The sequence below is a fragment of the Rhipicephalus microplus genome, chromosome 2 (genome assembly GCF_043290135.1).
Source record: "Rhipicephalus microplus isolate Deutch F79 chromosome 2, USDA_Rmic, whole genome shotgun sequence".
In the NCBI taxonomy this organism is placed as follows: Eukaryota; Metazoa; Arthropoda; class Arachnida; order Ixodida; family Ixodidae; genus Rhipicephalus; species Rhipicephalus microplus.
Window position 1 is genome coordinate 296,140,401 of NC_134701.1, and position 26,016 is coordinate 296,166,416.

A 26,016-nucleotide genomic window follows, 5' to 3' on the forward strand; every position below is an offset into this window, starting at 1 on the left:
TCCAGACAAAACTGCTGCTGTCGCCGCCTTCCCTGTTCCATCAGATAAAAAAAGCAGTACGCCGTTTCCTCGGCTTGTGCGCGTATTATCGCCGATTTATTGCCAACTTCTCGAAGATAGCTGAACCTCTTACGAGACTCACCCGAGATGACGTACCCTTTACTTGGGGCGCAGAACAAGATACAGCGTTCACAGAGTTACGACAGAGAATGCAAACAGCCCCTGTTCTTGCCCATTTTGATGAGGACGCTGCTACAGAAATTCTTACAGATGCCAGCAACGTCGGACTTGGCGCTGTCCTTGTACAACGACACGGCGGCGTTGAGCATGTGATAGCTTACGCCAGTCGTACTCTTTCTCGAGCCGAGACCAACTATTCTACGTCAGAAAAAGAATGCCTCGCAGTCGTGTGGGCGACGACCAAATTTCGGCCTTTCCTCTACGGTCGTCCCTTCAAAGTGGTGACTGACCACCACTCGCTGTGCTGGCTGGCAAATCTCAGAGATCCATCCGGCCGTCTCGCACGGTGGAGTTTGCGTTTGCAGGAGTTCGATATTACGATTGCGTACAGGTCAGGGCGCAAACACGAAGACGCCGACGCGCTTTCTCGAGCACCTGTGGGGAACGCTGTCAGGGGCTACGAAGGTGAAGAGGCCTATCTCGGAGCAGTTAGCGACTCCGAATTTTTGTCAAAGCAGCTGGCAGACAACGAAATACGCCCATTCATTGATTCCCTGGAAGGCCGCAACTCCCAGTTCCTCAACACATTGCTCGCGAACTGTCCTCTTTTCGTCTAAGAAGGGGCATTCTTTACAAGAAAAACGCCCGTGGTAGCGACAAAGCCTTCCTATTCGTTGTTGCTACCGACATGCGTGATGAGATCCTCCTTGCGTGCCACGACGAGCCCACGTCAGGACATTTGGACTATTCGCGAACTCTCGCCCGAGTACGACAACAGTATTACTGGCCGCGACTATCAACTAGTGTACATCGATATGTGAAAGGCTGCCGTGAGTGCCAGCGCCGCAAGACTCCGCCTGTGAAACCCGCCGGCCTGCTCCAGCCGATCGCACCACCACGGACACCGTTTGACCTCGTGGGAATGGACCTTCTCGGGCCCTTCCCTTTGTCGTCCTCTGGGAACAAATGGATTATAGTTGCGACAGATTATCTTACGCGTTATGCTGAAACAAAAGCGTTACCTCGTGGCACGGCCTCTGAAGTCGCGCAGTTCTTCGTGCACCAAATCGTCCTACGGCATGGTGCTCCGTCATGCGTGATTACGGACAGAGGGACGTCGTTTACAGCACGAATGATGGAGGACATTTTTAAACTGAGCTGCACAAGTCATCGAAGAACAACGGCTTATCATCCGCAATCCAATGGACTGACAGAGAGGCTTAACAAGACCATAGCGGACATGCTGTCAATGTACGTAGACGTACAACACAAAACCTGGGACGAGATTCTTCCATACATCACGTTTCCTTACAATACGGCAACGCAAGAAACAACGCGATTTCCGCCTTTCCGACTTGTTTACGGACGCAACGTGCGAACCATGCTCGATGCTATGCTTACGTGCGACCAAAGCAATGAAATTGCTCAAGATGCTGAGCAATACACTCAATACGCCGAAGAAGCTCGTCAGCTAGCTTGCATAAACATCAGTCACCAACAAGATGCAGACGCACGACGTTACAACCTCCGCCATCGAAATGTCACCTACCACCCTGGGGACCGAGTGTGGGTGTGGATCCCTGTCCGGCGACCAGGCTTATCCGAAAAACTCCTAAGCCGTTATTTTGGACCGTACAAGGTTCTCAGACGAGTCACAGATGTTACCTACGAGGTGTTTCCGGATGGCGCAGCGTCTTCTCGTCGACAGCTTCGGCCCGAAACCGTGCATGTCGTTCGGCTGAAGCCCTACTTCACACAGTAGCCCTTGTGGTTTCACGTGCTACGACATGCCGTGACCTTGCGTTGCTGCTGCTGTTCTCATGTGTTTTAGATGCGGAAGCATCTTATACTCGCGCCTTGTAGTGCGCCATCCGCGCCGTCCGCACCGCTTCTCGAACATTCGACAGCTGACACGCGCGCATGCGCCGTCGCGCCGTCACCCACCATCTGTGCCGCGCGCGCTTCTCCTTCGAGAACATTCGACAGCTGACAGCGCATGCGCCGTCGCGCCGTCACCATCTGTGCCGCGCGCGTGCTTCTCCTTCGAGAACATTCGACAGCTGACAGCGCATGCGCCGTCGCGCTGTATATATACTCAAGGTCGGCGCTCGCTCGCTCAGTTGCCGCTCGTCCGTTGGCTTGTACGGCGCGTCGACGTCCGAAGTCGCCGTGAAATGAATGCCAACGAATCCACAAACACAATGATCGACGTCCCTTCGACCAGCGCCGCCCTTTCGCATACGTGTGTACGTGTTCACTCATTTAACACCCCCTCCTACAACCACGTTAACCAATTTAGCCATCGACCCAAGTAAGTCGCAATTTAACACCCCGTTAACCAATTATATGCTCCGCATCCTCCTCAGTGCTCCCCCGAGGGTGCGGGCAATTTTTTTATACTTGTTATTTTTGCGCTTGGCGCAAGCGTTGACGAAACTTCCTCATTTGCGCTGCGAGTACTGGCACTCTCCCTCTTTTGGTTCTCTATATCTGCGTGTGTATACCTTCAATTTTTTTATTTACGAGCATCGAGTCGATGCTTTCAAAGGGGGGGGGGACTATTGCCACATGGCTTGCTTGGGTGAGATTGAAGAGTGAAAGAAGACAAAGATGATCTCTCTGAGCCGCTGCTTGGGTAGTCGACTAAACGAGCCCATTTTATCAAGTTTGTTGAGAGTAACGTGACAATATGATGACTGGGGTGAAGCTTCCGTTCATCCGATGCGTGCTGTAGTGTGATAGGAGTCGACGGATGCATGGACAAACGAATGCACGGAAGGATGGATGGGCGAACGCTTCACCTCATTAGTTTTCACTCCGTGCATATGCCGTAGTTTTTGTTTATATATCCCACCGCCGACCTGCGTTTTGCTTGTCGTTGGCAAGTCCCACTGAACGTGGCTCATCTAAGAGACCAGTTTTGGCAAGCACGGCTCGACGGCCGGCGTGCCAGCCTAAGACGCGAAAAACGCTTCTAAGAAGCAATGAAACCGCGTCGAGGCGCAGCTGTCATCACATTAGGGCGTCTGCACGAATTCTCGAAACAGCGTTGCATCGAAAAGCAGGGCTAGTTCAATGAGAGCAAGATGAATCTATTTTTTTAGTGTAAAAAGTAATCAATGGGCATAGAATGCTGCAGTCATCTGATCTCGCTTGCGGATCAGGCTGCCATTTTTCTTTCTTCTTTGCCGGAGCCCCCCTCCTCCACCGCTTCTACACAGCCGGCGAACTTCGAGGTATTGTTTCGAGCACATGCGGATCTGTTGCAGAAGAATCGTAATTTTAACTGCGCCAATATGGGCGGTGTCAATATACAGCAAAATAAAAACCCCCATTTCAAAATAAAACACCCCAGCATTGACTTTGCCTCTCGTACTCCTTGACCTGAGAATTCCAAACGAACACAAAGCTATATAAAAGCACAAACCCATTTTTATCACCACATAAAAACTTTGCCAACGGTATGGCAGCCTTTTCGACCGTAACGAAGATCGTTGCGGTGCGGAGAAAACAGCGCGTCACGCCCACCTCTGGAAACACGCGCTCTCCGCGCGGTTGGGACGGCCGGAGAGAAACCCGCTCCGAACCCGTAATCTCGGAGGCCATGGCCAGCCACTCCTAGTTAGTGAATTGCTCAATAGGTGACGTTGTGTGTCTATGTCCGTAAAAAACTGTAAATTTAGTTTTTGGTTCACTAAGTATAACGGCTGGGTGGCGTTAGCCGTCGCCCGATCTAAACGGTAAAGCCATATCATTGCATCCATCCATATATCGTAAAAAATATGCCTGCCCTAAGACCTCTTATTTGTTATAGGATTGATTGACTGATTGATTGATTAGTGAACGCACAGGTCACTTTCGAGACGGCCACGGCAAGTATGGAGTGAACATCAATAGACGACGTTAGTGCTTTTCGTATAGCTGACGATTTTGTGTAGTTAACTGACGTACGGATGGACAGACAGACTTAAAAACAAAAAAGATAGACAGACGGACAGACAGACAGACGGACAGGCAGACAGACAGATGAATGAACAGACGCTTCGCGCATCATCACCATCAATCACTCTGTGGATAGGCTGTGTATTTTGTTGGTACATACATGAAGGGAAATTAAGAGAAAGGTACGACAGGGTTTCCTGTGGTGTATGATTCCCGGATACATTTGGAATCTACGTCCTTTGGTATTGTCTATAAGCTCAACTTGAGATTCGGAGGTTCAAAGAGTGCACTAGTACGTATAGACGGCATTTAGTAAATTAAGATACATTCACTAAACAGCGTGCGCGTTGCTCGCACCATATTTGCAACGAACGATTAGTATGTACTCACTTTCGTTGGCATTGCAGTTACAGGTTGGAGTAATGCTTAGATCGAGAAAAGAAGGAAGCACGACAAAGCTGAGAATACGCAAGAACTACCGACCACTCACTCCCAAATGAAAGTTTATTGGACGTGTCATAAAAATAGAAAAAAAACATGCGAAAGTGGATGTGCCGCTCGTGTGTCATAAAAAGACACAAGTCAAACAACGAAGGATCATGCTTAACGTCGATTATTCTAGTGAATTTTCTTCACCTGTAACGGCCGAGAAAGGAGGCTTACACAAAATGCGACGTTCTTTGTGACATAGTATGCCTTCACAATTTTTCGCGTTGTATAACTAGATTTACGGTACAAAATTGCTGTGCTTCCGAATGTGGAATTACATTTGCATGACTAACATAAGGACGTGAAATTGAACGACTACATTCAATTAATTTAGATGCTCGCTCGACCACACTGGCCGACCCGTCTGGCGAAACAATTGCCACAACAAATGGCGAAACAATTGGAAAACAAATGGCGAAACAATTGCCACGAATATTTTTTGCCCACTGCCTAACTTTGCTACCTTTCGCGCAGTACGCGACTAATGTGATTAAGTTCGTTTGAGGCGCGCCAAGCAACACCACGCGTACAGTTTCTAAAAATATATATTGAACATCCCAGCGACAAACCAGTTGCACTTTGTTCACCATCTTCGTCGGTCCTTCTTTCATTGTCCGGTGTTTTCCAGCGCTGTTTGTTCCCAACCCCGCACATCGCGTCCATACATTACTCATTCCATGCGACTTTTTATACATATGTGCAAAAACGGCAATATTTCTATGGGTGGAGGACGTCCGTAATTATATCCTTCTTTGTCACGCAAACAAGTTCTCTCAAACTGATGCAGAAGCACCTCTGAGGGGATCAATTTGAAGGTGAAAAACTTTTGCTCGTCTTATGCACGCGCTTTTTTTTTCTTTTGTGGATGCCGTCCGGAGGTAGCTAATCGAAATTCCTGGTTTCTGATTATTGGAATGCGTTGACATGCGAAATGAAAGGCCACTGTCGCCGAACCTGCACTATTCTATCCGCCAACATTCTCGCAGTGACACGTACGAGAGTATACCAAGAAACAGCAAATTGCCCAACCAAGGCACCTGGCAAATGAAAGCGAAGTGTCCTGATTTAAACACGTTTAGAATGTGGTCACATTCCACAGCGCATCACTCGTCCAATAAATTAAATAATCTCTGATGATTATCATGAGGAGGAGGAAGATATGTGTGGTGTAACGTCCCAAAACCACCATATGATTATGAGAGACGCCATAGTGAAGGACTCCGGAATTTTCGCTACCTGGGGTTCTTTATTGTGCCCCCAAATCTGAGCACGCGGGCCTATGAAATAGTCTCTATACTTAAACATTAACACCTCCCACCAGTTTGCTTAAACTTGATCACGAATGAATAATTAAACAGCTTGTGAAGAAGCATTTTTTGAGTAATTATGAATTCATTGTTTCTGCTCAGAGCGCTCACGATAACACGTTTTACAGCATGTGCGCAAACACTCGCATGCCGCTTTGCACACCGTGTGCATCCGCTCGGCAATATACTCACTGCGGCATTCTTTTCGATAATTGCGTCTGTTCAAACAGGCATGTTCAGGCATGCAGGTGTGTTCAGACATGTGTAATATTTGTGATTTATTTTAGTCAACAACCGGCAACGTGCTCGTTCTCTCATTCGTTAGATGCTCCCACTGCGGCCCCAACGAGGAGTGGGTGATGGCACAGCCTGACTCTACAATGTCACGAGGGAGCTTCCTGTAAACCACAGAAAACGTCTGTTACGCCTGAATACTCCTACGAGCACATATCCTTACTTAAATTAGGATATCTTGTGCTAAATACTCGTTACTGATAATCGCCCCTCCCCCGAATCTCAAACAATACTCCTCCTGGTTTTTTTTTCTCTGTCAATCTGACCGACTGAGGCGTCCTCTAATTCGAGAGAAGTTTGATTGATATGTCGGGTTTAACGCCCCAAAACCACCATATGATTATGAGAGACGCCGTAGTGGAGGGCTCCGAAGATTCGACCACCTGGGGTTCTTCAACGTGCACCCAAATCTGAGCATACGGGTCTACAACATTTCCGCCTTCATTGGATATGCAGCCGCAGCAGCCGTGATTGGATCCCGCGATCTGTGGGTCAGCAGCCGAGTACCTTAGCCACTAGACCACCGCGGCGGGGCGATTCGTGAGAAGTTTATCGAGCACACCCTGCTTATTTCTCAACATGCGTCCACATCGCCTTGCACATCTGCACCAAGTAGGCATCGGTAGCAGGGCACGGCTGAAACTCGAGCCTAAATGGCTCCGCTGTTAAAAATTATCGGGCTTATTCGTATGTTTAAGAACGGGAAAAGCGCACTGGGAACACAAAAAGCACACACAAACATGCGTGTTTTCTTTGTGTGCGCCTCGTAGGCAATAGCCATTTTCTTGGTCACTGAAATATAACGGCTCGAAGCAAGTGACGCAGCAATGTTGAAAATGTGAGCGGCGGCGGTCGTTTAGGCTACCCCCCATATTCAGAGATGATGACGATTTTCGTGGGTATGGTATATTTTATTTTGGTGTGTGTGTGAAAGCATTCTCGCATTCTTCTATGTACTTCAAAATCTGTATGGTTTCACCATGATACATATTTTCTACGAATCTGTTCGTAAATGCTGTGAACTTTTCGCTAAAAAAACGTGCGTTCTGTGTAAAAAAAAGGAATTTTCCTTATACTGTAAATTTGCAACACAGGCTGGAAATTCACAACACACATGTCAGTGTTTCATTTCTTTTTTTTTCGAAAGATAAACCGAATATCGATGCATTGCAGTATTTGTGTACGTGTGTTGTCTCCTGCCGTATTCTGTAGGGGCAGGGGTCTTTGTCAAGCCGCTATGATAGCGGCTTTTTGCTCCTGTCCTAGCATTCGTTTCAAGTGAGTGCTGAAATAGTAAAGAATCCGAATCCGAGATGTTATAGAGCATGCTGCAGCAGACGTTCTATCCTTCGGTATCTGCTGGCCAGGATTATAGTCAGTAAACAAAATCGGAGCAAGCTACATACGTCGACATTAGAACGGACATGCAAGACTGCAAATGTGGCACCTGTAAGACGACGGTGTCGATTGCCGTCTGGAGCTGAATGGCGAGCACGTACGAGGCGTCCTGGTGGTGCAGCACAAAGGAGTCATCCAGCGCGAAGAAGGGCACCGCAGAGATGGAACCCTTGTCCGAGGAATACGTGCGCAGCTGGTACGTCTCGCGTTCGCGGGCAACCTTCTGCTCCAGCTGCTCCACTTCCTCCCTGTACACGGGTGTTCATAAGCGTCATACATTGAAACACAGCAGTTTTCGTTTTAATGAAACCCAGCGAGTGATGGAGGCAAAGAAGTTGTAGGAGGAGTTATTGAGGATGCTCTTCTATATATATATACATATATATATATATATATATATATATATATATATATATATATATATATATATATATATATATGAAAGTAGATGCGCTTTCACATAACAACTGTTTATTGTGCCGACGTTTCGACGGGAACCCCGTCTTTTTCAAGGCATAATACTATTTACACATGTTCCGTGTCTTCTTATAGCCTGTCGAGACAGGAGGGAAGGGGTCAAAAGAAAAGTAAAACAAGTAAAAAAAGAAAGAAAAGAGAGAGAGAAAAAAAGAAGAAACAGCGAAACAGGAGGACAAACATTAAATAAAATATAGAAAATCTAGGGAAAGAAGTAAGACCGACACGGCGTAATTAGAAAGGGGCAGCATTTCAACAGAGTAGGGCAGAGGTAGATGAGCAATGTCATCATTGTCAACAATACCTCCCCCACACCCACTCTTCTCCAAGTGGGCAGTGAGCCGCCGTTCTTGTATTTCACCTTTCCGTGTAGTCCGCTGGCGGCTCGTTCCTCTTTGAAGTTTAGGACAAGTTAATGGGGAGGGCTTAAGCGCTTCGAGTGCGTGCTGGTGGCGTCGGGAGGAACGAAAAAGCCGGTGAATGAGGCACCGGCATCGATATTCATTATATGCAATGGCTCCTTGTCAGTGAAGGAACAGAATGTGCGTTAAAAATTAAAGAAGGAAAAAAAAGAAAGAAAAGAAGAACAGGAGGGGGGGGGGGAGACTGCAGGAGATCCGGGACAGTCACCACACAGTTGCGGCTCACTAGGAAGACATGCGCGCATGTATGAAAAAGTTAACGAAATTACCTAGCTGTCAGCTCCTTGTCAGTGAAGAAACAGAATGTGCGTTAAAACTTAAAGAAGAAAAAAAGAAAAGAAAAAGGGGGGTACACTCTATATATATATATATATATATATATATATATATATATATATATATATATATATATATATATATATATATATATATAAGGGAAAGAAGTGTATACCTAAGGGCTCGTTTTTCCGTGTTTTAACACAATAATAATGAGATATAACAGACAGTAATGCCAAGGAATGTACAGGGGAAGTTATTAAAACCAATGGAATGTAAATAAGAAGAAAGAAAAGTGGATGAAAAAATTACCAACTGTGAGCAGGAATCGAACCTACGACCTTCGAATTACGCGTTCGATACGGGCTCTGCTATGGAAACGATGAAGAAGACGTTTGTTGTGGCGGAGGCTCGTGCTGCTGCGGCTGCTACTGAAACCGCTGGCTGCTGTCTCGCTGCTGTAACGCGTAATTCGAAGGTCGTAGCGCGTAATTCGAAGGTCGTAGCGCGCAATTCGAAGGTCGTAGGTTCGATTTCTGCTCACAGTTGGTAATTTTTTCATCCACTTTTCTTTCTTCTTATTTACATTCCATTGGTTTTAATAACTTCCCCTGTACATTCCTTGGCATTACTGTCTGTTATATCTCATATATATATATATATATATATATATATATATATATATATATATATATATATATATATATATATATATATATATATATATATATATATATATATATATATATAGTGTCAAAACACGAAAAAACAAGCCCTTAAGTGTACACTTGTTTCCCTTATTCATTTACAGGGTCTCGTACTGGCACACTTGGTGCGTTTGGGTTGTATACGAGGGACTATTGGTCAGCTGCCAGCTCTTAATAAGATCACGTGCTACCTGACGCCAAAGAGGCTCATAAAGAGTGTGCCATATTAGCCACCATGGCTAGTGGTGGCGCTCACTGACACCCCCACGTTTAAACACTCAAATATACACACATATACCCAAACAAAGTGACTAGAGGAATAGCCTCCGTGGTAGCTCAGTGGTGGAGTATCGAACGTGTTATTATAAGGTTACAGGTTCGGTTCATGCCCACGGCAAGTAATCTTCTCACCCACTTATCTTTCTTGACATTCACTATACAATTCGGTCTAATAACTTTGCCTGTATATTTGTATTTTAGATCTGATTATTATTGTGTCAAAACGCGAATATATTGTAAGAATACTGTTATACGCCACGCCAAAGTGAAGGAACCGTTCAATGGGCCTAACAGCAGCGATACAGCAGCCAGCGGTTTCAGTAGCAGCCGCAGCAGCACGAGCCTCCGCCACAACAAACGTCTTCTTCATCGTTTCCATAGCAGAGCCCGTATTTGTCACTACATTGACTCTCCAGTGTGAAAGGAGTCATCCTGGGGACCTATGGCGCAGACACAACTGGTGGGTTGTAGGGAAGTTTTAGACGGTCGACGTGCACAGTCTGGCGCCCGCGGTGCCGTTGATGTGTAGGTGACTGAATAGGTTCAACCATGTAGTTTGGTGACGTCTGGCGCAGGATCCGGTACGGACCGTGATACTTGGGTATGAACTTTGAGCAAAGGCCTGGGGCAGATGATAGCACATGGTGCCACACGATTGTTCCAGGCGCGTATGACGAAGGTGATGAGCATCAGTCATGAGAGTGCTTCTGGCGAGCCTGATCGTGCGTAGTAAGCGAACGTGCGAGCTGCCGATATTCTTTGGCATATGTGGCGGTTTCGGCCAAGGTCGTCGATTCTGAAGGGTCTGGGGGGTACAGAAGGATAGTTTCCAAAAACGATGAAGGTTCCCGACCATAAAGAAGGAAGAACGGGGAGAATCCAGTTGTCCATTGAATTGTGCTGTTGTAAGCGTAAGTAACGAATGGCAGTATGCGGCCCCAGTTCGTATGGTCATCGGAAACATACATTGAGAGCATGTCACCCAGCGTGAGATTAAATCGCTCGGTCATTCCGTTAGTTTTGGGTTAACATACGGTGGTTGTTCGATGCACGATGTTGTATTGGCGTAGAAGGGCTTCTACAGCTTCTGACAAAAAGGAACGCCCATGGAAACTGAGAAGCTAGCGGAGTGCCCCATGTTGAAGGACGAGGTTGTGCAGAATGAACAGGCCGACCTCACGCGCAGTGGCCTCGGGAAGCGCCGAAGTTTCAGCGGTAGTTCGATGCTACGTTAACCCAGTGGTTTCCACTTGGTGTGTATAGTAGGGGACCGTACAAGTCGATTCCGATGCGGCCGAAAGGCTGAGAAGGACTTGGCTGGAGTGGCCCTGTGGCTGTGTGAGGGGAGCTCTTCCGGAGTTGGCACAAGGAACATGAACGGACGTACTGCCTAACAAAGCGGTACATTCCGCGCAAGTAATATCGATTTCGTAGGCGAGCATTCGTCTTCACTACGCCTGCGTGGGCGCATTGCGGATCCGCGTGGAAAAAGGCACAGACGTCAGAACGTAGGTGGCGAGAGATTACCAGCAACCATATGCGGCCATCAGATAGGTAGTTTCGCCGGTACAGAAGACTGTCACGGATGGTAAAATGGTGAGCAGTTCGTCGAAGTAAACGGTTCTCGGTACTTGGAGACGTCTGAGACAGGTACTCTAAGAGAGACGTTATCCATGGATCCTGGCGTTGCTCAGCGACATGTCGGCATGTTCAAGTGAAGAATATTCGCAGCTGCAAACAGACGCTGTAACATAATCATTGGAAGTGGCGAGTGAGAAAGAGCGTCGGCGTCTGAATGCTTGTGGCCTGACCTATGAATTACACGAATGTCATAACCTTGGAGACGTAGGGCCCAGCGAACTAGGTGACGTGATGGGTCTTTTATGGAGTATTCAGACGACGGACCTAATCCGGATTTGTCGTCGACGCGGATGGCTAATCCGCGGATGATCCGCCTGCAGGTGCATCCACAAACGGACGGTGTCCTAGGAGAAAACAGCCGGATTATCCTCGACAGCAGATTCGGCGCTCACCTGCGCTCGCTGGCAGCAGACCGGTTTGAGAGTATTCAACATGCATGCCCACCAGAAGCGACGCTTGGTGGCGACGGCCGTCACGTTGCTCTCTCGGTCGCTGGATTTCGGGCCGACCATTTGTGACCCGTGATCTCCGACGACAGTGCAGCTCTGGCCGAGTGGCTTACCCTACGCTATCTCGTGACGCCGACAAGAGCTCCCGCCGAGTGGTGCCCCGTCCTCCGACTCCTGCAACCGTGTCCATCTTTCCTATCTTCCCCTTACTTCCGTATGCGGCCATCCCCGTTCCTCACTCTCTCCTTCCGCTCCCTCTATCTCTATTCCTTTTCGTCCTATCCTTTTAATCCCTCCTTAACCCCCCCCCCCCCCTCGTTAGCTCCTGTTGAGGTGTATTCCCCCTGAGAGACAGTTACGGGACCCACTTTTCGCTTATTTCATTTAAAATCACCCCCCGCCCATTTCTCGCGTTGTGAGAAATGGGCGAGGAGTGTTATTTTCTCAGGAGAAAACGCAGTTGCTGGCAGAATGTTCTTTCAACTACATTGTTCCCCTACGTGCGGCACTTTTGAATGCGTCTCCCGTCTTTTTTTTACAAGCGGCACGTCGCCGGTTGAAGAAGTTAAAATATTTCACCACCATGGCGGCTAAGAATCTCATGCGTCAAATAACGGCGGCGACATTTGCCGAAACACCAACATTGATTTCTCCTTAATTAATCACCTCAGAACAAAGTCCCCGGAAACTAAGTAAACCATGTTCAAGCGTAGATGATGCTGACCAGTCATGCAGCTGTCCGCAAGCCATAGAGGGCATGCCATGAGCAGACGAAAAGTGTACTGGTTGCCAGAAACCCAGAGCTAGCCCGCTGAACTATCCACTTTCTCCCACCTCAATCCCGATGTGAGAAACGGGTCTGGGTCTTCCACCCGCGAGGCGCGCGGACGAGTCGCCGACGAGGGGAATCGCTGATGTGTGGTCACGTGACGCACCGTCCATCCCACCATATCCGGATTCGGTCCGTCGCCTGAATGCACCATTAATAACGACAACCAACACAATACGTGGTGATCAGTCATGACGTCAAACGGGTGACCATATACGTAAGGTCGGAATTTCATTATTGCCCAAAGAATGGCAAGGCACTGTTTCTCGGTGACTGAATAGTTCTTTTTCACTCTAGTGAGGGTGCGACAAGCGTAGGATACAACATGCTCGTCGAAGCCAGATTTACGCTGAGCAAGAATAATGCCGAGGCCAACTCCACTAGCGTCCGTAAGGATTTCGGTTGGGGCGTCTGAATCAAAGCAGCGTAGAATAGGTGGTGATGTCAGAAGATGGCGCAAAGAAGTGAATGCTTCATTGCATGCTGGAGACCATGCCGAGACATCTTGGTTGTCGGCAAGTAGCTGTGTCAGGGGCGCGATTATGGTGGCGAAATGGCGCACAAAACGGTGAAAATATGAGCGGCGGACGATGAAGCTGCGGAGTTCTTTTAGTGTAGCCGGACTGGAAAACTCGGCGACAGCGCGAAGCTTGGCTGGATCAGGACGGACACCATGCTTGCTAACAACGCCCTAAGAAGGTAGACTGGCGGGTAGCGAAGTGGCATTTCTTCGACTTTAGCTGCAGTCCAGCGTCAGAAAGACAAGTCAGGACGCTTGCGAAGCGGCTGAGGTGGGTGTCGAAGCGCTTCGAGAAAACAACGACGTCATCCTGATAGCACAGGCATGTGTTCCATTTGAAGCCTCTAAGGATGTTGTCCATGACACGCTCGAAGGTGGCAGGTGCATTACAGTGGCCGAATGGCATTACGTTAAACTCGTACAATCCGTCAGCCGTTACAAACGCAGTCTAGGAGCGATCGGCTTCATTCATAAGAACCTGCCAGTAACCAAATTGAAGATTTAAAGAACAGAACTATGCTCCTTGCAGGCAATCGAGGACATCATCGATTCTGAGCAGATATGTGGGGTTTAACGTCCCAAAACCACTCTATGATTATGAGAGACGCCGTAGTGGAGGGCTCCGGAAATTTAGACCACCAGGGGTTCTTTTACGTGCACCCAAATCTGAGCACACGGGCCTACAACATTTCCGCCTCCATCGGAAATGCAGCCGCCGCAGCCGGGATTCGAACCCGCGCCCTGCGGGTCAGCAGCCGAGTGCCTTAGCCACTAGACCACCGCGGCGGGGCAATTCTGAGCAGCAGATAAACACCTTTTCTCGTGATCATATATTTATCTTTTATTTATTTATTTATTTATTTACCAACACTGTAGGTCTTCTGCAGACCATTACTAGAAGCGGGCATACATCATCACAGGTAACCAACTAGATACAAAGTTCAGGAAATACAATATTTTGAGGGACGATACGCACAACAGCGAAACACTTACAATAGCGGGTACAACAATACTGCATTGGTGCTCTTCCCATACACGAGAAGATGAGAAAAAAATAATAAAAACCACGTACTACGCATGAAAAACAATATATATGTACAAAACATTACAATGCACCACTGCAAAACACGTTTTTCGTTATTGCAACAACAAGAACAACAAAATGTCACTATGCTGGCTCTGTTAACTGCTCCACAAAAAAATAGAATTCATCAATATTTGTAATATTAACAGCTTCACCTGGTAGCGCGTTCCAAGCGGTGACAGCGCGAGGGAAAAAGGAATATTTAAACACATTAATGTGGGCACTGAAGGGACGTATACAGTTATCATGGTTCGTTCTACTAGAACGGCGGCCAGGCGGATGAATATAGTCGTCTTTACAGCTTTTAAGGTGACCGTGAAAAAGGAGATAAAAAAAAAACTTCATGGAAGCAACATGACGCCGGCTAGACAGAGTTGCTAGGTGCGCTTGATGACGCATGTCCGTTGCACTGTCACGCCAGGAGTATTCTGAGTATATAAATTTCGAGTATATATGTGGGGTGTAACGTCCCAAAACCACCATATGATTATGAGAGACGCCGTAGTGGAGGGCTCCGGAAATTTCGACCACCTGGGGTTCTTTAACGTGCACCCAAATATGAGCACACGGGCCTACAACATTTCCGCCTCCATCGGAATAAACCACGTTGTGACCGCTCACGGAGGATCTACTGGACTAATGCCTGCCTATATATATATATATATATATATATATATATATATATATATATATATATATATATAGGGCTTGTTTTCTGTGTTTTCACACAATATTAATGAGATAATGCACAGTGATGTATAGGGGAAGTTATTACAACCAATTTAAGGTAAATAAAAAGAAAGAAAAGTCCGTGAAAAAATAACTTACTGTGAGCAGGACCTGCTCACAGTAAGGTATTCTTTCACCCACTTTTTCTTCTTCTTATTTAGAATACATTGGTTCTAATAACTTCCTTTATACATTCCTTGTCATTATTGCCTGTTAGATATCTGATATATATATATATATATATATATATATATATATATATATATATATATATATATATATATATATATAAATATATATGTGACGCTACAAAATGGAGACACGTCGTGGTCCAGATGCCATGCGTTTATTCTAAAGCACGCGCACTTCCTCTTCGTCGGCTTCTCCTAGAATCACCTTGTGAATGCGTTTATTGTAATGCACGTGCACTTCCTCTTCGTCGGCTTCTCCTAGAATCACCTTGTGAATGCGTCACACTTCCCCCTCCCCTCGAGAAAGTCTCAGTTCAGAAGGTTCAAAATAACGCCGCAGTTTGCTAACATGCACAATGTCAGAGTTTCTACGTAAGGGTAGCACGGAGCGGTTGATTTCATAGTTCACTGTTGAGACCTTGCGTAGAATCTTGTAGGGTCCTTCCATGACAGAACTCAGTTTGCCGTGGTTGGGATGCCATGGTGTCTCGTAAAGGACAAAGTCACCGACTTGAAACTCAATCGGAAGAAATTTTCTATCATAAATGACTTTGTTGTTATTATGGTAGGCGATAGAATTGGTAACTGCAGTTTTTCGCGCTTCTTCGACGGTTTCTTCTCGTTGTTTCAGTACAGTAGGATAAGATGGAATTCCATACATCAGGAAGGAAGGTGCGTAGCCGGTCACTTCGTGGGGTGTTCTGTTGTATTCGTCAATTACCTCCGGAAGCAGCTTAGTCCAAGACTTCTGTGGTTCGTCATTGATCTTACATTTAAGTCTCGTTACGATAGTCTGGTTTGTCCGCTCGTTCATGCCGTTGCATTGTGGATGATGAGATGAGGTGAATAGTTGGTGTATACGATTATGTTTTAAAAACTGCTTGAATTTTCCTGCGGTAAATCCTGTTCCACGGTCTGAAAGGAGCTTCCGTGGTTTTCCAGAAGCGAAAATTGTTTTTAAGCATGAAATGTAGGCGTCGCTGTTCTCACTTTTATGAGCAAACGCCCATACGTAGCGAGTCGCATGATCAATAACCAAGTGTATAAACCTTCTTGACGAGCCATATCCAGAAAATCCTCCTATGGTGTCTATTGCAAAGAGGTCGAAGGGCTCTTCAGCTGGAGGCAGTGATTCAAGCGTCCCAAACTTTTTTGTTTTCGTCTTCTTGCATCTCTGGCATGTATCACAATGCCGAATGTAAGTGGAAACATCGGTTACCATATGCGGCCAATAATATTGCGGAGACAGGAGTGATAGCGTCTTCTTCACACCGACATGCCCAAAATGTTGATGTGCATTCTTCAGAATGGTTGGGCGTAGTTCACGGGGCACGTATATTTTCCGTAGTCCTTTTCTTTTAACGATGATGATGTTATTTTCCAATGAGTGCGTTCCTTTTGGACGCTCATTGTTGCATCGCTGAAGGTCGTCGTGTGATAGAAGATTAACTATTGGGGCTCTGGAGAGCGCATCTGCTTCGACATTACTTGTGCCCTTTTGATGTTTGATGTTCACATCATACATTGACAGTTTCAAAGACCACCGGAAGAGACGCCCTTGAGGATTTTTAACATTCTTCAGCCACTGGAGTGCAGAGTGATCTGTTACAACAGTGAATGACTTTCCATGAAGGTAGCAATGCCATTTATCAATGGCATCTACAATGGCAAGACATTCCCTTTCTGTAATAGCGTAGTTCACCTCGTGCTTAAGTAGTTTGCGGGAATAGTAAGCAACAGGATGTTCTTTGCCTTTGTCATCAGGTTGTTTCAGCACTGCACCGATGCCTTCGCCAGATGCGTCACAGTACACGGTACATGGTCTCGAAGGGTCGTATATGCGAAGCACCGGTTCTTCAGTTATCCGCTCCTTCAGTTCACGAAAGGCTTGCTCGCATGCTTCTGTCCACACCCACTTGCTGCCTTTGTGGAGTAGTTTTGTGAGTGGAAGAGCGATATCGCTGAAGTGGGGGATGTACTGACGGTAGGTGTTTACAGTGCCCAGAAAACGCTGGAGATCTTTTTCTCGTTTTGGTGTAGGAAATTTGAGTATGGCAGCCACATTACTTTGCTTAGGTGTCACTGTTCCTTGTGAAATTTTGTGGCCCAAGTATTCAATGCTGCAGCGTGCAAATTGGCACTTTTTTCGTTTGAGTTTTACGTTCTCGGTTTTGAGAGCTTTCAATAGCGCCTCAAGGTGTCGTATATGATCATTAAATGTCTCTGAGTATACGACCACATCGTCAAAGTAATTAATAACATTGGTGAGCTGATGTTTCGCTATTATTGATTTCATGGCTCTTTCAAATGTAGCTGGAGCGTTCTTCAACCCAAACGGCATTACCAACCACTCAAAATGACCATCAGGCGTGACAAATGCAGTTTTCTGAACATCGTCAGGATGCATTTGCACATGCCAGTATCTCGACGTTACGTCCAACGTAGTGAAAAACTCCGCCTTTCCTAAGTGGTCAAGAATATCATCTATACGTGGAATTGGTTGAAAGTCGGGTACCGTTATGGCATTGAGTTTCCGGTAGTCAATACATAGACGAGTGCGTCCTTCACCTTCCTTTTCTGCTAAAATGACAGGTGCGGCGTAGGGCGATAATGAAGGCCTCACAACACCTTGCTTGAGGAGAGCGTTAACCTGTTTGTTGATCTCCACTTTGTCTGCCTGTGAACATCGGTATGGTGCTCGACGAATAGGGACAGCATTGGTAAGTGCGATCCTATGTTTCTCAGTAGTGATGCACCCAATATCTGTCTGAGATTTCGAAAATATCTCGTCATACTTGCTTAAAAGAGAGTCGAGCGCCACAGACTCATGCTCTGATAAGTTTTCGGAAGTCAGGGTTCGCATCACCGGGGCTTGAATGGTTTTCTTTTCATTGTGATGTGGAAGGTTCATATTCTCACGTGCTTGTGTCACTAACTTGCTTTCCAGATTTACAGAAAGATTGAAGTATGAAGCGCTGTCTAGGCCAAGAATTAATTGCGTTCTCATGCCTCGCAGCACATGTGCATAAACTTTCTTGATGACGTTCCCAATTTGTAACTGAATGTTTACGCGACCCAAAGTTCGAATGCTTGATGCAACTTGCTGGACCATGATGCTGGAGTCTCTCATCAACTGAAGCTTTAGCTGTTTGTACACATCCTCGCTGATACAAGTAATTGTTGCTCCTGTATCGAGAATTGCATTTACTGGCTTTCCGTTGATGAGAGCACTGAAGTGTATTAATGAAACTCTGGGTCGCCTTCCTCGTTTCCCTGTTCAGTATCAATAGCGGACACATTGCCGCGACGCGGACATTCGTTGTGCCAGTGAAACTGTCGTGGGAAACCAGCAGCTGAGCAGTATCTACATTCGTTTTGCGGGGCACGCGGTTGAAGAGTTATTGTCGGTTGCTGCGATCTGCTGAAGAGACGTGGAGCTCTTGATGCGATACTAGCGTTACGAGTAAAGGAAACTCCTCTCACCCGTTTTAAAGATGTCTCGACCCGTTGAGCAGCGGTGAGCCACTCTAATGACGAGTTGAAAGACAGTCCAGCGAGCGCCAGTTCCACATCAGGAGGAACACCATCAGTCAGCCCAGAAATGATGTGGCACTCTTTCAGGTCAGCCAAGGAACCCAGTCGCTTTTTCTCGTCGTAGTAGTCCTTGATGGTCTGCCCTCCTTTCAGTCGGTAGTGAATGAAGAGACGGAAGGCATCTCCGTCAGTCGAAGCAAAGCGGGCTTGCATGTCACGCTTGATATCGCCCCAAGTTGTCTCGCCGTTGCCGAAAATCTCTGTCAGGTACCACTTGAACGCTTCCCCTTCAATGTATTCGTTGAAGTGAGTGACCCGATCGCGGTGAGTCCATGATGCCTCGGCTGCCTTCATGTCGAAAAGAAGAAGCCACTTGTCGATGGGGACGTCTTCTGGTGTTCCCTTGAACTTCTGTATGTTGAGCGGGGGCTTTGGCTTAGCCATGGCACGTTGATGAGGTCTATCCTGTCGGCTTGTGTGACGCTACAAAATGGAGACACGTCGTGGTCCAGATGCCATGCGTTTATTCTAAAGCACGCGCACTTCCTCTTCGTCGGCTTCTCCTAGAATCTCCTTGTGAATGCGTTTATTGTAATGCACGTGCACTTCCTCTTCGTCGGCTTCTCCTAGAATCACCTTGTGAATGCGTCACATATATATATATATATATATATATATATATATATATATATATATATATATATATATATATATATATATATATATAAAGAAAAAAAAATTATTTCACATTTCACACAGAAAAAAGAGTTCCCGCACCAATTATTCCGACATCTCAGCCATGAAACTAGCCGTCATCTGGAATATTTCTGTGATGAAGGCCAAAACGCCAGAATAAATGGTGCTAGAACGTTCGTTGTGCGTCAAATATCTTTCTTTCTACAGTATCATAGCCTGAGTGACACTTCTTATAGCCTATCCTATACTGGGAATCCAGGTGTAGGCACCAGTTTCTCGTGGAACAATTGGGTGAGGGAAAGAGTAATACCTTATGTACACGCTGTTTCCCAGAATACGATAAATATTGCGCAGCGCACAAAAGTGCATGAGCTTTTTTATATTATATTATTATATGTGGGGTTTAACGTCCCAAAACCACCTTATTTATTTATTTTTATTTATTTACAGATACTGCTGTCTCAATACACGAGACATAGCAGAAGTGGGTACATTAGGAAAAGGAACGAACATACATTAAGCACTACCAAAGAAACATACAAATCATTTAAAACATATTATAAAATATGGTTAGGCAGTTCTTTCAAAAACAGTTCAATTGGTTTTTCGCGTAGGGAATTATCTAGGTTGTTTCAAATCTCAACAACGGCTGGAAAAAAGGAATGCTTAAAGTAATTTACAAATGGCTGTAAGGGAACAATGTTGAGTGGGTGAGATCGGCGCGTGGTTTGTCGTGCTGAATCACAAAAAGTAATCGGTGCTTCAATGCAACTGCGGCTGCGTACAATCTTATGTAGCAGAGTGATACGGTCAAGTGTGCGTCGGAAAGCAAGGGGTTCTAACGACAATGAGCATGCGTGAGATGAGGGAGAAAAATTGCGGTCATACCGGCCAAATATAAATCGTATAGCTTTTTTCTGTATGCCCTCGAGCATATTTATGTCAAGTGCAGTCAGTGTAGGGTGACCATACCGCTGAGGCGTACTCTAGCAATGGTCGGATGAGCGATTTATACGCCGTTAATTTGCAGTCCTCGGTAGAGTGCTTGAGTGTTCGTTTTATGTATCCCAGTTTTCGAAGTGCTCTAGCGCAAATTGTTTCAATGTGATGGTGCCACTTTAGGTTTTGAGTGTAGGTAACACCAAGATATTTGAATATATTAACAGAGTTTAGGTTGTGCCCATTGTAACTATAACTAAACCTTAGCGGCTGTTTTTTATTAGTAAATGTTATTTGAACAGTTTTTTGGTAATTAATGTTCATTTGCCACGTGGCGCTCCAACCACAAAAGGACGAAAATACTTTGCTCAGAACATCTTGGTCATGAGCATTATTTACGCTAGTATATAAAACGCAGTCGTCAGCGTACAATCACAGCTTCAATGGTGTGTCCTTAATGACCTGTGTGACATCATCAATATAAATAATGAACAATAGGGGCCCAAGCACCGAGCCCTGTGGAACCCCGGAAGTGACTGCACACGACGATGACTGCGCATGCTCAAACGTAACAAATTGTGACCTCAAACGTAGCCAATCAGCTATCCCGCCTATTATTTTGTCATCGTTAATAATACTTCTGAGTCTAGTAAGAAGTTTTTTGTGACATACTACATCAAATGCTTTGCTATAATCTATGAATATGGCGTCAACCTGTCCTCGAGTATTAAGAGCCGAAGTGATGTCGTGAGCGATGTCGATATGATCATGAGAGACGCTGTAGTGGAGGGCTCCAGAAATTTCGACCACCTGGGGTTCTTTAACGTGCACCCAAATCTGAGCACATGGGCCTACGACATTTCCGCCTCCATCGGAAATGCAGCCGCCACTGCCGGGATTAGAACCCGCGACCTGCGGGTCAGCAGCCGAGTACTTTAGCCACTAGACCACCGGGGCGGGGCGCATGAGCTTTTTACTGCGCCGAGTAAGTTGCAACGGCTGTGCGAGATCCCGACGAGACATGTAAACGAAGAGGTGCCAAATGAAGCAACAAAGCAAGTTTGTTGACTGCTTTCTGCATGTTGTGTATTGCCTGCTGTTATGTTGTGGTCGCTGCTACGTCGGTCAGACTGGTCGTTGCCTAAATGAACGGTTGAATTAACACTGATTGATTGATTGGTATAAGGTGTTTAATGTCCCCAAACCACCATATGAATATGAGACATGCCGTAGTGGAGGGCTCCGGAAATTTCGAACAGCTGGGGTTCTTTAACGTGCACCCAAATCTGAGCACACGGGCCTACAACATTTCCGCCTCCATCGTAAATGCAGCCGCCGCCGCCGGGATTCGAACCCGCGACCTTCGGGTCAGCAGTCGAGTACCTTAACCTCTGGGCCTTCGCGGCGGGGCAATTGCATGAACACTATTACAGCGTTATAAACGTGGCAGGCGGTTTCTTAGCAGTGCACTGTAGGAAGTGTGGTTATTTTTCTCTGTTTGACAAATGCGGAATTTCGGCACGAAACGAAAATCAGCTTAGGCGTGGAATTATAAAAGCCGGGGAGATAGAGAGTTTGGTTGACAAGTGGATCAGCATGCCATCTATCGCAATAAAAAAAAGAATTTGATTGTCTTGGCGTTCGTCTTGATGCCTAGTAAAGATACAGTTCTACCACGCAACAGATGTGCGCATATTTATTGCCTTTCTTGGTCCTACAAGTAGCCCTGGTATTGCAAACAAACTGTTGAAAGTTGTGCTATGTGTGTGTGTGTGTGTGTGCCTTCTTTGTGCCCTCGTTTTTAGTGCGCTTTACATTTCTTAATCTTTGGCAATTGTTCTTAACCAGCAGCCGACGGCTGTTACGCCGTCTCGTCGTGGCCCCGGCCACGGTGGGCGCGCGCTCCTTTCCACAGTCTTGCATTCCCAAGGCAGCGAGGATCGTGCACCGAATGTTTCTCCTAACTATTCTTGTGTTTGTTCTGCTTATTCTACTCTGGAAGTGCGCAATCGTGAGAGCGCTGGTCGAAGGGAAGGGTGGCGCTTCAAACGTGGTTCTTTGTTTGTCTGTTTGTTGTGTGAGTGCGCCATTCGCAGCCAGTAATTGATGTCTCTTGTAACTTGTATTAGGCAATTGGTGTCCTCCGGTAGTATCAAACGACTGGTAGTATCAAACGATTGTTCTACTAAACTTCCTGGTAACAAACCAACCCATTTGAAAAGCGTCGCCTAGGGTGTCCCTCGCTGCACGCACCCGGGCTTCTCGTTTCTTTGCGATGATGCTCCGAGCTCGTGTCCGCAGCGGCGTGAACGACGGTATACACGGCGGGACGAGACAAAAGAACGAGGACGCGGCTGTCTGCATGGATAATATATAAGAAATGAGGCACAACTTAGCGGTTATTTAAATTTTATTTCCAACGATTTGGACCGGTGTACTGGTATTCGTCAGGGTTTGCGAAGAAGTGCGACGCTACGCGAACATCCCGCATCGACAGGGTGGTTCAACAAAAAGAGGAAAACAGCGATAAATTAGTGGTGTTTTACAGTGGTGACATATGCTGTGCCCAACAGTTCTCCTTGTCTCATTCGCTGGAGCAAACAAAATAGAGAAGGGTGAGAGGGGTCCCATTTAGAGTGGGGCACGTGTCGTATATTTGGGCGAAACATAAATAAATGAGACAACAGAACACGAATAAACCAACTAAAATTCAAACAAGTAGGCAAAAGGAAGGAGAAAGAAATAAAAAAGATAGGGCGGCTTACGCGACGTACCCTTCAAGGTCGCAAAGGGACATTGTTCGCTCCAAAAATTGAAAGCGGCTATGAACTACTCGTACGAAGTGCTTTATTTCGTTCATTGAACTCGACCGCGTATTTGAACTTTTTAAAAAGTTAATCCTTTTATATATTCATGAATACTGCCATAACTAATGTTTGTACACAGCAGAATATGCCTGCTGCAAAGGTAAAGGGAACGCCACAAGTAGCACGCGGATGCCTCCTTTCTGTTATATATGACGCTATGAATAATTGGAGACGTGGTCAATGCCATGTTTAATCCAAAGCACTTCCTCATCGGCTTCTCAGCACCACTTCCTTCTTACGTCACATGATTCCCCTTCCCCCGATAGAAGGTTTGAGTTACGAGCAAGGAAAAAGTAAACTAGGAGATGTTTCGAAGTCACAAATGTCAAAATGCACAATTAGTTCTATAGTCCAGTGCAGTTCCGTAAACTCGCAAAGACTTCAGGGGACAGTGCAGCAGTCCGCTAAATGATGGAGTTCTGCAGGACGAGGCTGACTGTTGCGTACTGGGCAGCATAACCATGTTCTCAGAAGGGACACTTCTGATAAAACTACTTACATTTGTGTGAGGAACGAATGATTTTGAGAAGCCTTGGAGGTTCAAAAATTTGATTTTCATAGGCATTGCTGTCTGTCCTGTGTGTGTGCTTGTTGTAGCCTGATAGGTCGGTGACTTAAAACTTGTGGGGTAGAAATGGTGACGCCATTTTCTGTGTGTGCTCAGGGGTTGGTGCAGTATTCTGATGCTCACTTTTGGCCTCTTCTGCAGAAGGCGTTTCTGGCGACGATCCTTCATGCGAAAATGCCTTACGTCTTGTCTTTGTTCTTGCTTCAATAGACTTGTTTTGGGACGTCGTCCTTCTTGAACTGTCCGCTGGAGTATCTGAAATTATCGTCCTTTCTGAGAGATGCTGATGGCGTTGCTGATGTTCCTGTGAACGTGCTGAGGTGAGAGCCCTTCTTGAACCCCGCGCCAGTTTTCTTAGCAAGTCGATGTTGTGTTCAGTAGGTAGCTATATACCGGTGGTCTGTAGGCTGTTGTCATGCAATTCGGACATTGAAGGTAATCCTCCAGACTTGATAGAAAGCTCATCAGAGGCTTCTTGTACGCCGTTGACTATGATGAGTTCTTGCGCCTTGCAGTGTGCAAGGTTTGATGTTGCTTCACCACCTCTTCGACGAAGGACACAGAATCACGTTTCAGTGGATTCCAAGTCACTGCGGCATATTGGGCAACGAACATGCCGATGCAGCTGCCCGATCAGCACACGAAAATGGTGAAGAAAAATCTATACCATTTTCAAGGACTGATGCTGCAATGACCATCAGAAAAATCGCTATTGCAGAATTAAAATCCCTGTGGAACACCGAGTGCTTACGGCACACGCGACTGCGTAGACTGGACACGTCTCGTCGACTCCGGCCTCCGTCTGGACTCTCCCGACTCGAGACAACGGTGCTTTGCCGACTATGGCTTGGTGTCGCCTTCACCAAAGCTTTCGCCTTCCGAATCGGCATGGAAGACAGTGCTGCTTGCGGTCATTGTGGCAGCGATGAAACTATAGAGCACGTTCTCTGTCACTGCCCTCGTTACAGCGTGCAAAGACGGCAACTAGCTGCTGCGTTAGCTCGCCTTGACGACAGACCTTTGTCTGAACAATCAGTGCTGGAAAGACGACATGATTTGTGTGCTCACAGAAAATCAGTGAAGGCCCTACTGAACTTTTTGCGTGGCAGCGGCCTATTGTATAGACTGTAGCACCCCAGCTCCCCCCCCCCCTTTTTTATTTTTTTCTCGCGCGCGTCTATTTCCCTCTTCGCTTTCTTTCCAATCTTTCTTCCCCATTCCCCTTTCCCCTAGTGCAGGGTAGCAAACCGGATGCTCCATTTTCTGGTTAACCTCCCTGCCTTTCCCTCATTTTATTCTCTCTCTCTCTTGATGTTTATGAGTAATCTGTGTTTCTTTGACCGTCGTGTGTACGTGCAATAGACGGCGATGCATGAACGCGTACGGAAGGAGTGTGGCTTGACAGGGTGTCTTCCCGATTTTCAAGCCGGTCAATCATGTATGTGGTAGTCTCGTGAGGAGTGCCAAGAGAGTAATGGGTACTAGCGCAGCTTCTTGACGCAAAACAGGTGGTAGCCTACATAATCAAGGTAAAAAATAAAGTTCATTGAATTGTTGTTTAATGGCTGGATCTTTGTATTGCAGTGAAGAGGTAAGCTTAGGTGATGGCGACCTAGGTGGGGAACGCAGATGGGAAACCAGGTGGTAGGCTGTGTTTTTTTTTTGTGGAAAAAGAACGGGATGCGAAAAAGAACGGGAAGTGAAGTCACGTCAGTGACTTCACCTGACGGGGTTTGTAAATTTATGTTCTGTGCTCGAATGAGTGAAGGCTGCTTACGACTGCGATGACCAAGTTCAAATGCATAGAGATGGTGTGTTATTGGATAGTCATTGCAGTCTTGAAATCGGATGATCATTTTCTCTTTGACCTTTTCCCATGGGTCATTGTTTTGGAAGATGTGTGTAAGGTAGAACTTGAAAGCCTCACCGCAGACGTAGTCAGTAATGTGATGAGTATCTGCCGTTCCGACTAGGATGCAGAGGTATCGTGGAGCTCGAACAGGTCGAACCAGTCATGTACAGGTCCCTCGTCCTTTGCTCCGGTGTACTTGGAGATGGGAAGTTCGATTGACGTTGTTCTCATGATACCAGTAACTGCATACACCTGAAATCACACCTTCTGTGGTCGAACAGATTTTAAACTAGTCATGTCATGTTTGTTATGAGGAGACCGAAAAATCGACGCATATTCGAGTCTG

General features: G+C 46.3%; 1 protein-coding gene across 1 annotated transcript in view; it reads right to left on the bottom strand.

Moving 5' to 3' along the window:
• The window catches only part of LOC119162682 (BBSome complex member BBS7), a 287,576-nt gene that overhangs the window by 143,280 nt on the left and 118,280 nt on the right, over positions 1 to 26,016 (bottom strand). The window contains exon 12 of the mRNA XM_075882301.1: positions 7,660 to 7,858. Coding sequence (XP_075738416.1) covers positions 7,660 to 7,858 — 199 coding nt within the window. The remainder of the gene's footprint in view (positions 1 to 7,659; positions 7,859 to 26,016) is intronic.